This window comes from Pteropus vampyrus, unplaced genomic scaffold, assembly GCF_000151845.1.
Source record: "Pteropus vampyrus isolate Shadow unplaced genomic scaffold, Pvam_2.0 Scaffold4, whole genome shotgun sequence".
Classification (NCBI taxonomy): Eukaryota; Metazoa; Chordata; class Mammalia; order Chiroptera; family Pteropodidae; genus Pteropus; species Pteropus vampyrus.
Genome location: NW_011888785.1, coordinates 14,346,275 through 14,363,652, shown reverse-complemented (window position 1 = coordinate 14,363,652; position 17,378 = coordinate 14,346,275). Strand labels below are relative to the sequence as shown.

Genomic DNA, 17,378 nt, shown 5'->3' with positions numbered 1-17,378 from the left:
CATATTTATCAAGAATAATTAGTGAAATTTAAATTATTAAATTCACACAGTTTCTAGTATAAGGTAAATAAACACCTTGAACAGTCCAAAAATTGATTCAACTTTAGTGGTTTCCAATCCATTAAGTCTGAGAAAATAATGTAACAACAGGAAAACTATTAAAAGCTATCTATCTATATGTATAGAAAAACGTACACATGCCAGTGGATAGGTATGGATAAATGAATAGAAAAAGAGAGATAAAAAATTTTCCCCCAAGGAGAATATTTCTAATTTTAATAAATTTATGAGTTTTTTCATTCAGTCAAAAATTTATTTTATCTTTTAAATGACACAACAGAAATGGAAGTAAGTGAGCAGAGTCTATATAATAGCACTTGTAAAATTTTTTTAAACCGTTGGTAAATCTGCAAGTTTGTCACTTTGGTCCTAAAATATAATCCAACTTTTAAATGCAAAATGAAATGTATTAGCGGGTCCTTTTTATGATCATATGTATTAAAGGAACATGATTATATTGTCTTAGGTTTTTCAGTTACTATCATCGTCTAAAATCAGAAGAGCAACCCCAAGAACTGGGTGAGTCATATTTGCTTTTTTATCTTAGGCACAGCAAAAAGTTAACTCATAAAAATTAGTTGAATAGTAAATTCAAATAATAAATTCACATTTGAGTAGCAGCTAATTATGTATGTAAAAAGTAACATGGATCAGTAAAAACTGGTGAATAAGAATAAGTCACTAGTGATTCATCTACTCATGTTACCATATCATTCTTCAGCTATAACCAGAAAGACAATAGCCTTCACAAAGTGACATACCAAAAAAAAAAGTTAAAATAGCTTCTTCTGCATTTTTAGGTTTCTATTGACAAAGAGAATCTTTGGCATCTTCTTATTCTGTTTCTTCTTCAAGGCTAAAATCGACAAAATAAAAATAAACGTCACATCAATCTGTAGGCTCACTGTAAATCACCATTTACAATATTCTTACAAACATGCCCCACTTTTTAATGATTACAAAGTAGTTTTGCTATCTACTCAGTTAATAATATTCTATCTTTAAAACACAAAGATAAGCTGTCTACTGTAGCTAGCCAGAATAAGCATTTTCACAAAACCGATCACTACTAAAGTGCTGTTTATGTAGTAGTCTAGAAATGGCAATTTGCTATTAGTTAAATGGATACATAAAATATAATTTTGCTTATGAATTATTTATAAAGTTAGTTTAAAAACTGAATATGCAAGTTCACTACCTTTTATGCAAACGCGTTTGCAATCCTTCATGCTAACAAAGTTATTGTCATTTCCCCCACAGCCAGTATAGGTGAAGGCCTCACAGGTTTTATGTCTCGGATTAAAATGATAGCGAGTCACATTAGCAGAGCATAGTCCCTCATCTTTTGGACTGTAGCAGTATGATGGACCTTTACAAAAAAAGAAAATAAAATTAGAAATGCAATAATATCAAAATTAATAAAGCTAATGATTTCTGAAGGAATTGAAGAAAATCTAATCCCATAGAAGCTTCATGCTGAATCCAAAATATCAAACTAAACCATTTAAAAAGTGTGCCTCAAATTTCAAGAAAGCTTAAATGCTATATTTTGTTAATTCTAAATATTTATAAACTGGACAGAATTTCTTCTGAAGCTACGTTCTTATATCATTTGAATGTGTAAAGAAATGAAACCCAAAAAACAGATATGGTCAGGTAAAAAAAAAAAACATATCACATTTCAAGTGATAATATATGACATGTTTTGTAAACTTTCTTGTGTTGGTAGTTTTATTTTAAGTATGTTTATCTGCTCTTTCATTATTTTATTTTATTACAAATACATGTAGTCAAGAATACATGTATTTAATTCCCAGGTAGCCACCGTAATATTTACATTTACACAAACAACTTAAGAAAACACCAGCAACAACCATCTCCTCATTAATTCAAGATTTTGCATACTCAACACAGTATAGCTGTAGAGCTTTATCAAAGTCTCTGCCAAGGCAAAATTTTCCTTGTTTATTGAATGTATTTCTTTATGTGTATGTGTCTCTGCTGTGCCTAGGGAAAATGCCTGTATAGTCTCTCTACAACTATTAAATACTACCCAAGTAACCCATCAATTCGGGGGCTGTGATAGGGGCCAGAGGTAGATCGGAAATGCAGAGGAGAGAAAAAAGGAATTCGGATGTCTTTTTGCTGCAGTTTGCAATTCTTAAAGGATACACAAATCTAACCAAAAACTTTAGAAAGAAATTTTCAAGTTTCTCCATCTTAAGTCTATGTATAGTCCACTATTTCGTATATACAACTGATTCCATACAAACCTGAGGTCATGGCATCCATTAATGAATACATACTATAATATTTTATGTGTAAATTAAATAGATGAGAAATAGTTCTGGAGAAACAGTGCAGAAGAGGAAACAAAAACTTGAATCATGGCTTTCTTGCTTTGTAGCCCTGAGAACTTAGCAAGTTATTAACTTCTATCTTGTACTCTCGTATGTAAAAATGAGAATAATAATACTCCCTCACAAAGTAAAAGTCTGAAGATTGATATCACATTATATATGAAATCGCCCAAATGCAAACCATGCTAATTCCACATCGAATTGATGTTTTCACCCTAAAGTATTAAAGAAATGAAACAGAAACACCATAAAAATAGTATTTACCTTTCTTTGGTGTACAGAAGCCCATGCAAGTGGCTTCATCCGGGAACTGGTTCCCACCGTGGTGACACCCACCAGACATAAATTTTTCACATGTCATGGTACTTAAATTGAAGAAATACTCTTCTCTGGGCTCACCACACTGCCCCTCACTGACTTCCAACCGGCAAATTTTGGGAACTTCTAGGAAAAGGAAGACAAAAAGCAGTGTAAGTCAAAAATCAGCCTTCTTAGCATTACTTTCAAAACTCTACTGTATTTTCAGAAACAACTGGGTGAGGGGAGGCATCATATTGAGTGCTGGGATAGTAAATCCTCAAAGACTGCTCATTAATCTAGTTATTTACCTTTTTTAAAAAAGTGTCTCCAGATCTGACTGAGCTGTAATAAATCTTTCAAATTCAGTAGAAAAACTCTGTTCTCTCAGGCTGTTATGATTGTCCCTACATATGAAGTGAAGTAACTTATTCACAGAAATACACATTTTCCCCTGGCTCAGTTCCTTGAATGGTAAAGCCCCATGTTCTGTGACAGGCCTTACAGATGTAATAAACATAATTAAAATAAAATAGAAAACAGTATCCCAAATTTCCACTATATCCGTATTCTAACAAAGACACGTCTGGGTTTCAGGAAACCAATGGAAGGTTACAATCAGCTATATCACAGTTAAATAATAAAATCCACTAAAAGTATTTCAGATCGATGGCTAATTGACACGGTGTTCTCAAAGAGGCATAAAATCATAGGTTTAGAGATAATGATAGAGAAAAGCACTTATATTGCTTCTAATACCCTTGCACTATTTTGCCCTAAAGTGAAATCTTTCCGAATCTGCACAGGCTCAGAATTATGATAAACGCTTGTTAAGAGAGGAGAGAAAATGTGAACTTCTGATGACGTTCAGGAAACTGAAAACCAGTGACCCTTGCTTAATAGTTGAGAAAATTCAGGCTCAAATTCACTCTAGAAAATGAGACCTGTAAAGTTAGCTAAGTTACTGCCGGCCCTTCTGTGCAAGGAGTGGTTAGGGATTTTCTGAGTGTGCTGCGACAACTTACTCTCTATCCTCCAGCAAGCTTCCTCACAGGCCGCCAGAGTTTCGAAGTTGTTGGCGTTGCCCTCGCAGCCCCCGTACATGAACTGGCGGCAGCTCTGCGTGTACCTGTCGTAGTAAAAACTGGGGATCCGGGCCCGGCAGGGCCCTACATCTGGGGGCAGGAGGCAGCTCTCCGCGTTGTTGCCTACGGGAGGGTCAGGAGAGTCAAAGAGGGGTCAGCCACAACCCTGGGGAGGGAGGGTTTGGTTTTCCCAGGGAGTTCTGTCCTCGCTGCTTCAGAGCAAAGGGGCCTCCACAGAGGGAGAAAGTGCAAACTGGGGCGCAACTGCCCCTCCCCGCCACAGGGGCCTGCGGAACGCGGGCAGAGAGAGAGCGGGTGCAGGGTGCCTCAGCTGCCTCGCCGGGAGGACGCCTGGACCGAAGGGGTGGGGGGTGGTTCCTGTGTGGGGCGATACCTGGCAAATCCTGAACAGCACTGCCCAGCGCGGTCCCCGTTATGAGCAACGGCAGAAGCAACAGCCCGAGGGTACAAGTAGGGTCCATGGTGTCCAGGTTCCAGCGGCCCGCAAGGCGAGGGGTCCCCAGAATGCGCCGGCAGAAGGGTGCGCAGAGTCCAGCCTCAAGGTGACCTGGCCTGGGTGCCGGTGGTGGGTGTCCGCTTTTTGTAGAGCGAGCACACTGCCGACCCGGCCGGGGCGGGGCGTGCCTGTGCGCTGTGCGGAGCCTGGCGGGGAGGCTGATTCACGGCCGGCGGCTGTGACCCCGCGCTGTCCTGGCACTGGAAAGTGTGTGCCGGGGAGAGGAATTCCCCTCCACGTTGAACCTGCGTCCCCAACTTTCTCCTTCAGCCGGGCGGGAATGACCAGATGGGCATTTTGTGTCAGTGATGGGAAATCGGCAAACTAGAAGGAAATGATTGCGCAAGATTCCAACTTGTAGCATCACCCTGAAGACTGATTCCACATTTTGAAGCACAAAGTCCACGTTTTTGAAGGGCGGAAAGAAAGTGTGAAATTCACAGGGCCGAGGTTCATTGCGATAGACCTTTTAATTAAGTTAGAAATTTAAGTATATGTGTATTTATTTACATTTATGCATATTTCAGTCGAGGTCTACTTTACATTTAATAAAGGGCTCATAATACATCTTAAGTGTACAGTTTCATGAATTTTTCACAGTTATGCACGCCCTCGTAATCACCACTCCAGTCAAGAATTAGAACGTTTCCATCACGCCCAGTCCATTTTCTCATACCCTTCCCCAGGCCAGGGGCAAGCACGCTTCTGAGCACCATAGATAGGTATTGCCTGTGCTTGACTTTCATGCATATAAAATGATAGAGTAAGTACTGTTTTGTACTTCTTTTGCTCCACTCCTGTTTTTGAGACACACCCATGTTGCTGTATAGTTCGTTCCTTTTAAATGCTGAGGAGTCTTCCAGCGTACGATTATACCACAAACATCCTGTTACTGGACATTTGTGTTCTAGTTTGGGGTTATTACAAATAAAGCTGCTTTGTGTGTGCATACAACTTTTAATACTCTTGATTAAAATACTTAGAAACATTAGGAACTGCCAAACAGTTTTCCAAAATGATTAGACCATTTTACACCCCCATCAGCCATGTGTGAGAGTTGTAGCTATGTTTTATGGGTAGGAACATAAATGTCCAAAGAGGGGTGGCCTTGGGGGGCTGCGGGGTCCTGAAGCTTTGAGCAGATCAGCCCCTTCCCACATATATCCTAATGTCGGTGCATCTATTAAAGTTCATTGCTCCTTCCACATATTAGCCTGAGTCTAACATTTTATTTATACAAAAGAAGTGATCTATACTGGGATTTTACATGAAATATTAAAAATATTTTTGGAGAACATTTCAATGAGTTCTCTTGATGAATGTGTCTTCCTTTTCTCCCCCTTTTCCTCTTGTTCTATTCAATATTCTTAAGAGAATAATTATTCCTGGCTTCTCCTGAGGATACTGGAGGGAGTTTACAGGAGTTCTCCAAGTTTCTGAGATTCCCGATGTTCACAGTGGGTTAAGAGTCTGGCATATTTTGCACACTATACTCCCTTGTGTCAGTTTTCAATTATGCTGATGTTGAGGCATAGAATTATATTGCTAGGAAAATTAGGCTTGTCTGGAAATACTCGGTGTCACTTATGCTGTCATTACCAGATATCTATGATTAAGAATGACAGAGATACAAGGGTAAATGTTTAACCACCAGTTCTGAGGGAGGAAAAAAAGGGCAGAGGGGCTGGTTTGTACAGTTTACTGATTTCCATGGTGTAGGTGCTCCCACTAGGGCTAATTTCAGGCTACCAGAGGTGGAAATAGATGAGTACAATCAGTTTGCCAGAGCCAGTGTGAGCAGCTCCAGCATACCAACCACTGAGACAGCCAGCTGGTTTTAGAAAGACACATTTATAAGCGAATCAAATTAGACCCTCCCATTTCCTCCTACTTATTATTAGGGGAGGCAAATTTTTTACCGAACCCTTAGCCAGGATCATGTTCAGGAGAGCAATTAATTCAACTTCAAACTTACCTATTTCTATTCTTCTGAATATGATTAAATATATCTTCCAAATGGGCTGAAATAAACTGAAGGTCAGATACTGAGTCAAACTTATTCATCATTGATTATCATCACTTCTGTTCTTTGTTCTCAGCTGCTGGCACTTTTTGATCGTTTTTTGCTTCGTATAATAAGAGGAATCTTTTGAGTTAGGGCAGATTATTTTGGGAAATTGCATGATGTAATGGGAAAATGGGAGTCAGAGGAGACCTGGATTTTATTCTTTGCGCCTTTGGACAAGTGATACAAACTCTCTGAGACTTGGTTTCCTTATCTGTAAAACAGATATAATAACTGTACCTTAGATGTGTATTATGAGAATTAAAGGCAAAGTGCCTAGGCGCTCAAAGAGATGTGCTTCAGCTCTTCACACGCGGGCACAGAATCCACTCAGATTACCCCATGTCCTAGGTCCCCTTGTGCTTTGGCACAAAATTTTAAGTTGAGGTGTCAATCACAATCAAGAAACAGAACCACGTGATCTGTCCCTATGGGACTGAAACCTGTGACTTGGCACCCATCAGCTCTTCTCTTTGGCTGAACTCGGAGGCCACCTCTCTGCCAAGGAAGGAGTCACACAATCAGACATCACTTTGTAATGGTCTCTTCAGGGGGAAGGAGCTTCGGGGTTCTCTCAGCCAGAGCAGAGTACACTGTCTACTCAAGCCTGCTGTGTAACATACAGCAGGAGGGGTGGATTGGGAAGGGGCCCAGAGCGAAGGAACCCGCACCTCTGTGGTACAAAGTCTGTAGGTACCAGTTGAAATTCACATCCAGAGGTACTCTAGAAATGTTAGTTTCCTTCCCTTGTTCTATGCCAAATAGAGTGCATCTTTAACATCTCTGTGAGTACAGAGCAGGGACATGGAAGAAAGAAAATTGAACAAGTGGAGTAGTTAGGAATTTGAGATTGTCAAGCAAGAATATCAGGAAGGAAACTAAATTGTGAAACATGTATTTTTATATCCGTGAAAAAAAATCTTCCAATATAAAAGGGATCTAAATGTCCTCAGACTACTTTAAATTATGGAATTAATCATTAGGACCATGTGGAAGGAGCCATGTGACTACCGCCATCAGTCTCCACAGGAAAGTCATTGTACTTCTATCCCCTTAAACCAGTCTCTAAGCCAAAGGTTACTACATAACTGAGGAAAGCAATTCCTTTATCCAAAGTCAACAGGAAATGCAAGACTGGAGGGAATTGGGAAGAACAGTCACCCAGATTGATTTGTCATTGCAATACCAAGCAACAGCTTGAGTAGCTGTGGCTAAAGACAGAGGCTCAAAATAGATTGGAGTTCTTTAAAATAGGCATGGAGTACTTACAATTAGAATGCTGAAAGGAAATATAAATGCCATCTGTTCCAGTATTTTCATTTTACAGAATTACAAAGTTGAGACCTAGCAAGGTAAAATGGCCAGTCATGTTTATTTACCGTAGTTGTTGGCAGAGCTGAAACTAGAACCCAAGTTCTTGATACTCAACACTATATTCTTTCTAATATGCCCAGACCTTAGGGGAGAACAATAAATTCAGAATTAAACACACAAAGGCTACAGTGAATTCAGGAGCACCTGTGCATGTGTCAGATTCCTAACTCTGCTCTTTCTCGCATACCCCTGGACCCCATAACAAATGGATATAAAGTTGATCTGGAACACATTTACTTCTAGAATCCCCAAGCCTATAGCCTATAGCAATCCTCTGAGAGCCTCATGGACGTGGACGGTAACCATGAATTTAAGGAAAGGATTGAGGCAGAAGCTCTTCCTCTCTGTCAGACACCTTAGAGTGAGGTGTCATGTCTAGCTCATGAATGAATAAGGAGAATTAATTAAGTCCAGTGATTCAGGGATACTTATTATATAAAACACAGTCGCTTAAGGAGTAACATTGATAATGCCTTTAAGAAAGTTCTTGCTGCCTGTTAGTTTAAGCCCTGTCAAGATAAATTCTGAAATGAGTCTCGCTGGCACCAACGAAGAGTTTACACATCTGCTAAGAAAGCTAGTTAATCTCTTCTGAAAGATTAGGGGTCATGAGGGTTTTGTTAAAGTTTAGGCAACTACTTCACCAACCAGGCATTTTTCTAGCAAGTTAGGTCTTGTAGGATGTGTTTACTCTAATGCGCCCTCTGTCGGACTCAGAAAGCATTTGTGAGTGTTGTTATGTAATAAGGTGACGCCACATAAAAGGATGAGACATTCTCTATGCCTAATTTTATTATTCTCGTTCTCGCTCGTACATATTCTTCCTAGATGTATGTTCTCTCAAATGTCCTACCCGCTTAGGATGTTGGGCATCTTTTCTCTCACTCAGGTTGTTGCATATTTAACTATGTAGGGCATCCAGAATATTGGAACAAATTTTAGACTATTTCACCCAAGACCTTTTCTGCACAGTGCAGCCTCACCACTTATGTAGAATTCTAGCCTGGGTCACCAAGCCACTAGAGAGTGGCATGTCAGGAATGGGGGAAGGAAGAGAAAACATCCTCCAATTCTTGTATACCAGGTGGAAACCTCAATAGCAGTAACTAGAATGATGGATATGTTTATTGAGAGTTTTCATTGTATTTTACACTCATTAGCTCATTAAATACCCATAATGACCACTTGAGGGTGGTACTTTATTCTCCCCACTCTGCAAATGAGGAAACTGAAGCTTTAGATATGTGACTTGGCCAAAGCTATAAAGCTAGCACAGGCAGTCTGAATCCTCATGCCCTGATCCCACTCACCGTGTATACATCCTTTTCTTCCACGTTAGTGGGGATCGAAGTCAGGCTTGTTATACATAACATACGCTTATGACCCTGCTTCAGTTCCTAGACAGCTCTCTCTCAGATTTCCCTTTTATTCAAACACAAAGTTTATCATTAAGAACAGATAGGTACAATTTAAATACATTGCTATAATGCTCTAAAGGGAACATCTGCCAAAGTTGATAATCAGATTAGAGGATTGAGTTAATCACTGAAGTCCTTATTTTTCAGGGTTATGTTTAGCAGAATGTAATGGACCTTGACCTTTCCAAATATAAAAACACCCTTTCTTGCAAAAATATTGTCATTTTTATACTATAGCCCAATCTCACATTAGTTATGTTACTTACTAACTTGCCATAAGCCTGCCAAATGTTCATTTGTTCTAGCTCTATGTGAAAAAGTTTTTGTGTCTTAATTCACATGGGAGGGACAACTTGCCATATGGGGGCAGGGAGAGGCAATAGCTGCAGTTCGAAAGGGGCATACAGCTCCTAGGACTCTCACTATATTTTTCTTTTATTGACTATTAGGAAAAAGCAGAGTTGAACTGAATTGAACTATATTAGAGGAGCGTTGAGTACACTAGTCAAGATACACCAAACCAGATTGAGAAGGGAGACTTGTTCCTAGAGGCCAGCTGAATCTTCTGTATTCTCTAGCTTCCTTTCTCTTACAATGGAAGTCTCACTGTGCTCTAGTCAGAGGTGACTGAACGGACTAGTGGGTCCGTTCCCCACTTGCCTTCTCATGGACTTCACTCCTTTCATTCTCTTGCAACATTAGCTCTGCCCCTCTTGTTCTTTAGCACCCAGGTTTTAATAGTTTCTATTTGGAGTGATCTACCTCTGATTTTTTTCATCTCATACTTAAAGTTCACATTTGACTCTATGTGCCTTTCCTATTGGGACCCCTTTTGCAGTAAAACTGATCAGAAATGTTATCTTCACTATCTGCCTCCATTTCCTCATCTCCCCTTTTTCCACATTCTGCTCCAGTTAAACTTCCATATTGGGAAGAGGAAGAACAGGAAGTGTTCTTGTCAAGGGCAGCTCATCATGTTGCCACATCTTACTAGACTTCTCAATACGTCTGACACCCAAAGCAGCTTTCCGTAAGTCATCAAAGACCACACTTTTCCATCTCCATTTTGTCTAACCTCTCAGCAGTATTCAACAATTTCAAAGACTTCCTCATTCTTGAAATGCTTTTCTTTAATTCTTTATAACACATTCTTCTGGTTTTCTCCTGCTTAGTTGACTACTACTTTTCAATCAATCTGTCCTTCTCCTCTGCCTGCCCATTAAAGGTTAAATTGACTCAATGCTCAACCTTGAGAACTCTTTTCTAATTGTACTCTCTTCTTATGTGATTTTAAGTATAAACACATATAAACTTTACACACACACACATCAATACACATAAGTATGTTTATGTGTAGTCTCAATCTCACCTCTGAATTCCAAACACTTATATCTACTTAACATCTACATCTGATGTCTAATAGACATCTCAAACATTATATGTCCTAAACTGAAGTCTTGGTCATGTACTCCCAATCTTTCTCCTTTCTATAAATGATACTTCTGCTTAGATTCTCAAGCCAAAAACTTTGGAATCATTCTTAACACCTCCCATTCCTACTTTGCCCAATTCATCAATAGTCCTGTCAATTCTACCTCCAAATTACATTTTTAATCTTCCTATATCTCTTAATATCCATGGCCACTAATATAACTCAAATCTATTTCTTCTTAAAGGACCATTACATTAGATTCTTACTGAAACTCTCAGTTTCCATTTTTGTTCCCCACTCAACCCCACACAGCAGAGTATTTTTAACATATCCACTAGATTCTCATTTTATTCCTCACCATGCAAGGTCACGCACTCTGACCCTATGTAATCTGACCCCTGTCACCCTTACTAACCTCATCCCATTACTCTTCCTTGATCTTACTATACTCGGGTTACACTGTGTTTTCCATTCCCTTAATATAAAAAGTTTGTTCTCACCTCAGGTCCTTTGTATGAACTGTTCCCTCTACTTAGCCCTTCCCCTTGCATGAAATGCTCACTTCACTGTCTCCTTGGCAATTGGGTCTTGGTTTCACCACCTCTGATCAGTCTATATGATGCTGCTCCACATCCCAGTGACTCCTTATGACTTTATGGTATCATAAACTATCTTTGTAGCATTTATCATTCGAAATCAATATTTTTATTAGTTTTATGTTACCTGTTTGATCTTCTAACTATTATATAAGCTCTGTGATAGCAGGGCACTTACCCGTTGTATTTACCATTGTATCTCAGTGTTAAGAAAAAAGACCTGGAAAGTAGGATCTCATAAATGTCTGTGGAATGAACAGATTACTTATTATTACCACTACCCCTCTTCTTTTCAAGTGTCTATAAAACCCAAATGGTTCAGTAGAAACAGAGAAACAGTTGTTTTGGGGAAGAAAGTGAGTTATCATAGAGTATAATTTGAATGTCTATAAGTCACCTGTACTTTAAAATAAGCTAACAGGTTGAGAGAGAATGGTATTTCTGTAATAAAATAGAAACAGATACAAAAGCAACTGGCTTTCAAAAACTAAATATGATAGAATGTGTGATCAACCTAAGATCAGATTCACAAAAACAGAAATGCAAACTACCTTTTATGTGACAGAAAAAAACTCAACTGGAAAGAATGAATTATAAAGTGATGAAGTATAAACACAGTAAGAAATAAGGAAGCTGATTTTATTTGCTGCTGTAATCCCTAGCAATCAAAAGAATACCTGGCTCATGATAGTTACTCAATAAATATTTGCTGAATAAATGAATACTTGTTATCTGCTATCACTTTATTGGCCCTAGTAGAAAGACAGAAGGAGAGAGTAGATACATAGGTATAAAGTGATAAAGGGATTGCGTAAATATGTTTATCAGTGTCTGGCACACATTAAATGCTCAAAAGTTGTTAACTAATATTATCTCATTTAATTTTCGTCACAGCAAACTCATTCTCCTTTGTTAATTTTATCTCATCTTTTTCTCCTTAGAATGTTCCAGCATTTAGACCTTTGTTTTCTTCTCATCTGTCTTCATGGCTCTCTCCTAAGCTCTGGCCTCTCCTCTAAACTCCAGACTGCCCATTCAGATGAATGTCTAATGGGCATCTCAAACTGGAATTCCCCTTCTCACTGTCTCCCTGACCTCAGAAAATAGCAAATTCCTTCTTCCAGTTGTTCAGGCCCAAATCATTGGAGTTATCTTGACTTTTCTCTTTCTTATTCATTCTATGTCTGGTCTCTCAGCACATCCTATTATCTCTCCTTTTAAAACATATTCAGACTCTCATTACCTGTCCCAACCTCCCAAAATGTCTGAGTCTATTTATGGAGATAATGTCACTCTATTACTCAAAATCCTCCACTGTTCCCCAAGTCACTCAGAGTAAAGCCAGAGTCTACAATGGCCCGCAAGACCTACATGCTCACTGATATCATATATTATCCTTCCCCCATATTTGCTTCACTCCTCTTATTCTTTCTTGTTCACTGCTCCCTTTGCACTTATTGTTTCTTGGAACAATCTTCTCAGTTATGGGCATGGTACATTCCTTTATTTCCTGAAGGAATTCACGCGGTTAGCGTTGTCTCAGAGAAGCCTTCTCTGGCCACTCTCTCAATGACTGAAACACTTCTCTTGACCCTTCCTATTCCTATTCTTTCCCTGTTTTGTTTTTCTCCTTAGCACGTCGCAATCTGATATATGGTGTGTTTATTCTTTTATCATGTTCCTTGTCTTGTCTCTCTCATTGGACTGTATGTTCCTTGTGGGCAAAGTTTTCTAAAATTTTTCTTTTCTCTGCCCTCAAGCATCTACCTAGAATGGTGTCTGACACATACTAGCACTCAATAAATATTTGTTAAGTGAATAAATAAAATGTTAGCTGTTATTACTTATAATCTCAAGAATAAATTCAGGATGAAAAAGAATAGTAGAAGATAAGAAAATTTATACCCATACAATTACAAGTTACGGTAGATTTGTTTCTGAAAAATGTGTCAAACTGAATGTTTATAACTCAAAATATTTAAAGTGTGCTAGCAACATTTCTGCTTCAAAGAATCTATGATTGATCCTCTGTATAAAAGAAAAGATTTTTAAAAATAATTTAAATAAATTTTCCCTAATATAACTCTTATAAGTTAGATATTTTATTTGTCAAGTTTTCTTACTTCAAAATGTGCTTATCTGTTTTAAAACAGAAAACAAGCAGCCTCTGAACTTTATAATAGACAGTTTTAATTCTAAAATAAATTAGCAAGAAACCTAATGGAAACTCTGAAAAACGTTGGTAAGACAAGCTGCTCTACATAGTTCTAGCCTCCCAACACCCCTCACGCATACCCACAAAAGCCAGTGTAAACCATAAACAACCTGACATATTTTTAAAGGTCCCCCTAGGGGGCAGTATTGCCTCCGTCGAGAATCACTGCTCCATGGATAGGGTACAACTGTGAGATGCATCCTGTCCCTCCTCTTCTGTTTTGGAGCTCAGCTCCACTGATGGTAGTACAAGATGGAGGAAGAGGTAAAAGGCAAATGTCTTCTACAGCAGCACGCTTCTCCCCTGGGTTAGCGGTAACTGCTACCTTAGCTTGTTGGTCTATAAGTTTTCAGTCCTCACTGAATGATGAGGGTGGAGATGCCTAGTAATAGGGCCAATAATCTGATCTAGGCCGATTTGAGACTTTCACAGAGAAGTGGCCCATCTCGAAAGCTTAGAAATAAGCAGCCCATGTAGCCGAGTAGGAATGGGTAGTGGGGAGTTGAGGGGATGCTTTTTTTCTATGTAATTCTGGAGTATGGAAAAACAAATCTACTCTTTTACACTAGTTTGAAGAAGGGTAATTGAAAGAAATGTGCTGGAGTGGTAAATGCCCCAAGCCAGAAAACCAACACTGGAACTCCAGATAACTCCAGCTCTGTCACCACCCATTGTGTGATTTGAGACATTTTAATTCTCTGGACCACCTTTGCTTCATATGTAAAATGGGATAGAGAGTAAATTAAATGATGTTCGAATCCTTCTAAACTCTTGACCTCAATACAACTCTGAGCATTTGGACTTTTCATGTGGTCAATATACACTTCCTTTCTCTGTAGGTCTGGGTGTCCTTAAGGGAGATGAGGGTTTTGATCCTCGCTCTTTAAATTTTTTCATGCAAGACTTGTGTCATTGAATTTGGCCAGCATTCTTGAAACTTCTAGGATTCGCCTCCACCAAATGAAGTATGTTTTGCTGAAAATATTATTAAACATGGTGAATCACAGCATTTTAAAGTTAAGAAATAATTAGTTAATAAAGTGAAGTTAGATACCTTGCATCATTCTCTATGTCTAGGTAAATATTAATGACAAAAGTTACAAGTGATTTATCACTAATTCATGATTCTCTTCTGTATATTGAACAATACACAGAACAATAAGCAGTAGTAAGGATATAAAAGTTAAAGAAAGATATGGACACTCTTGTAAAGGTCCTTACAATCCATGTTGTCTTAGATTTCTTAGAGGCAGAGCAAAGACAAGGATTTTTGTCCTAATGATTTATCAAGGGTGAGCTCTCAGGAGAAACTTCTGAAGGAAGGAGGAAAGCAGGATGAAGCAGAAGAAATTAGGCAAATGTGTGGTTTCAGAAGCCTAGTTTTATCTTGAACCAATGGGGATCTCTGGAAGGTTTTCGATTACAGCAAGGTTTTTCAGCCCAGAGGCAAGTGGTCTGGGCTATTAGGATCCCACTTCAACCAGCCATTTGCTACAGGTAATCTACAGAGATCAGTTGGAGCATAATCTCTCAGACATCACTAGTTGAAGTGGTTCCCATCAGCCAAGGACAAACTTATGCAGAAGGTTTGCCCTTGGCAAGCAACACTTGTGCTGCTGAGAGGATGAATACTCGCTCTGGACAGGGGGATTTGGGCAGGGCACCAAGAGTATCTACTACAGGTATTAAAGGGGAGAAATCATATCCACATGATATCCTTTAAGAGCACTTACAAAGCCACCTATCAGAAAGTGACATATAAGGCAGCACAGTCTGAAAGTCCAGGGGTACAGAGTAAGTGAGAATAACCCAGCTAATGTGTACTGCTTGCTCTGTGCGACGCATTGTTTTGCAATCTTTATTCCTCTCAAGGAATCTGCAATGTAGGTATTATTGCTCCTATTTCCTAGTAAACTGAGACACAGAGAGATTAAGTAACTTGGTCAGGGTCACACAGCTAGCAAGTGCCAGCAGATGACCATTTCATTGGCAGTAATGGGGTAGGGCTTCTCTGGAACAGAGAAAATGAAATTCTAAGCTCTACCCCAAATCAAAACCTCTTTGATTGGGCTCATATTTCAACAACTTCCTAAAGTGATTCTTATACATGTTGGAGTGTCAGAGCCATTGCCAAGTGGAATAAGTTTTCCAAGACAGAGAAAAGTTGTGCAAAGGACAATGTCAATAGGTAAAAATGATCAGCAGAAAGTAGATGTGGTTGTGAATTTTTGTAGAGCATCTGAGAGGAGTGAGAAAGAAGATGAGAATAGCTCTAGAATATCAAACAAGAATTACACAGGAAGAATCGTCACATTGTTTTTTAAAATAAGAACAGAATAGCAAAAATGAAAAGTACAGGAAACATTGGCTTTGGGTACCCATAGGGTGTTCTTTTTTACTTCTGTGCTGGCCTGTATAGGCATTTATTCCTAAAAATATGCTAAACTTCCTCTTTTTCAGAGAAGAACAAGATATCATAAAATTGAGAAGATAAATAATATTTCCTCAAAGGTTTTGGGAATGAAAACATTAATATGAATACAGGGAAATAAGTTAATTGCTGGTATATGATCAGAGTATTTTTATGTAGACGTATGATAAGTTGTTCTCTGAAATAGCAAGGGACTTGAATATGATTAATTTCATAAAATGTCATTATAAAAATTAGACCAGAGAGACAAAAGAGAAAAAAAGGGATCAAAAAAGTAGAGATTATAAACATGATGCCACTTGGCTATAATGAAATATTTTCCAGGAAATTTCATATGAATACCACCAGGTACTGTGCCATCTTTCCCATTGCCCACTGATCTTATTAAGGAGAAGCAATTGTTAAGAGTGCAGGAGAATCTATACTTTTATAATGTACATTGGTAGATCAGGCTCACCATGTCTCCTTTAACCCACTACATTTGAGCATCACTGATAGCCAGTTCGCTGAGTTATATACAAATTACAGGTATTGTTTGGAAAAACACTTTGAAGAATATGCTAGTAATTTCTAATGAACAAAGTTATTTGTTTGCTGTTTGTCCATCTAATCGGTGCATATTTCAATCCATTACTTATAAAGAATTTATAATGACACCTTTTGTGTGTTTCCCTGTTAATACCAGATTAAATACTCTAGCAATTTAGAGGATTAATAGGCAGTCCTCAAAATGACCTCAAACTAACTTAAATGGCATAAATCATATGGTGGAGGGGTTTGGAGTTGGAGATGAGGGTTAGAAATCCAAAGTTTTACATAACAAAAAGAATAAAATAAAATAAACAGGAAAAGGAGGAGCTTTGGGTATTTAAGATTATCTACTGACTAAACTGACCTCCCCCATAAACCTAGCAGGTGTTTTGAGTCAAGTGCTTGGTTTAATCATATTAGTGAAGATTATAAAGAAGCTTTAAAATCCCAAGGCTAATGATCAATGCTAAAATTTTTCAGAGAGTATTTGTAAGAAATCGGTTATCATAGGAAGTTAAAACAAACACACAAGAAAGAAACAGTTCACTTAGTAAGTTCTGAGCTGAGGAAAGTGTTGGCTATCGTTGACTTGAAGCCAAGTCCAGGAATTTTGGTGTGCGAACTAATTTTCTACCTTTTCATCAGGCAAAAGATGCCCGTGATCAATATTGAAGATCTGACAGAAAAGGACAAATTGAAAATGGAAGTTGACCAGCTGAAAAAAGAAGTGACACTGGAAAGAATGCTGGTAAACTGCTGCTTTCTTTTGAATTTTATTTTAAACTAGAGATATTGTAGGATTTACCAGATTAGGAACAATTGAAAGGATGCAGAATTTGCTACCTCAAAATATGCCTCTTTGACATAAGAATTATTTTAGGCTGATTATTTTTAAGATACACCAGATGCTGGAGAAGCTCTGAAAACCAAGCAGGAGTTACCCTTTTGTAAGAGATACTTATGTTTATAAGGGAAATCTCTATTTGTGAGGGTGTCT

At 38.4% G+C, this 17,378-nt stretch overlaps 1 protein-coding gene across 1 annotated transcript; it reads right to left on the bottom strand.

Moving 5' to 3' along the window:
* Positions 1 to 291: 291 nt before the first annotated feature.
* TFPI2 (tissue factor pathway inhibitor 2) lies at positions 292 to 4,476 on the bottom strand. Its single transcript, XM_011363591.2, has 5 exons — positions 4,197 to 4,476; positions 3,743 to 3,925; positions 2,685 to 2,864; positions 1,259 to 1,429; positions 292 to 916 (listed from the first exon to the last, which is right to left on the bottom strand). The coding sequence occupies exons 1-5, from the start codon at positions 4,282 to 4,284 to the stop codon at positions 834 to 836; spliced, it is 705 nt and encodes a 234-aa protein (XP_011361893.1). The 5' UTR covers positions 4,285 to 4,476; the 3' UTR covers positions 292 to 833.
* Between the last annotated feature and the right edge of the window lie 12,902 nt (positions 4,477 to 17,378).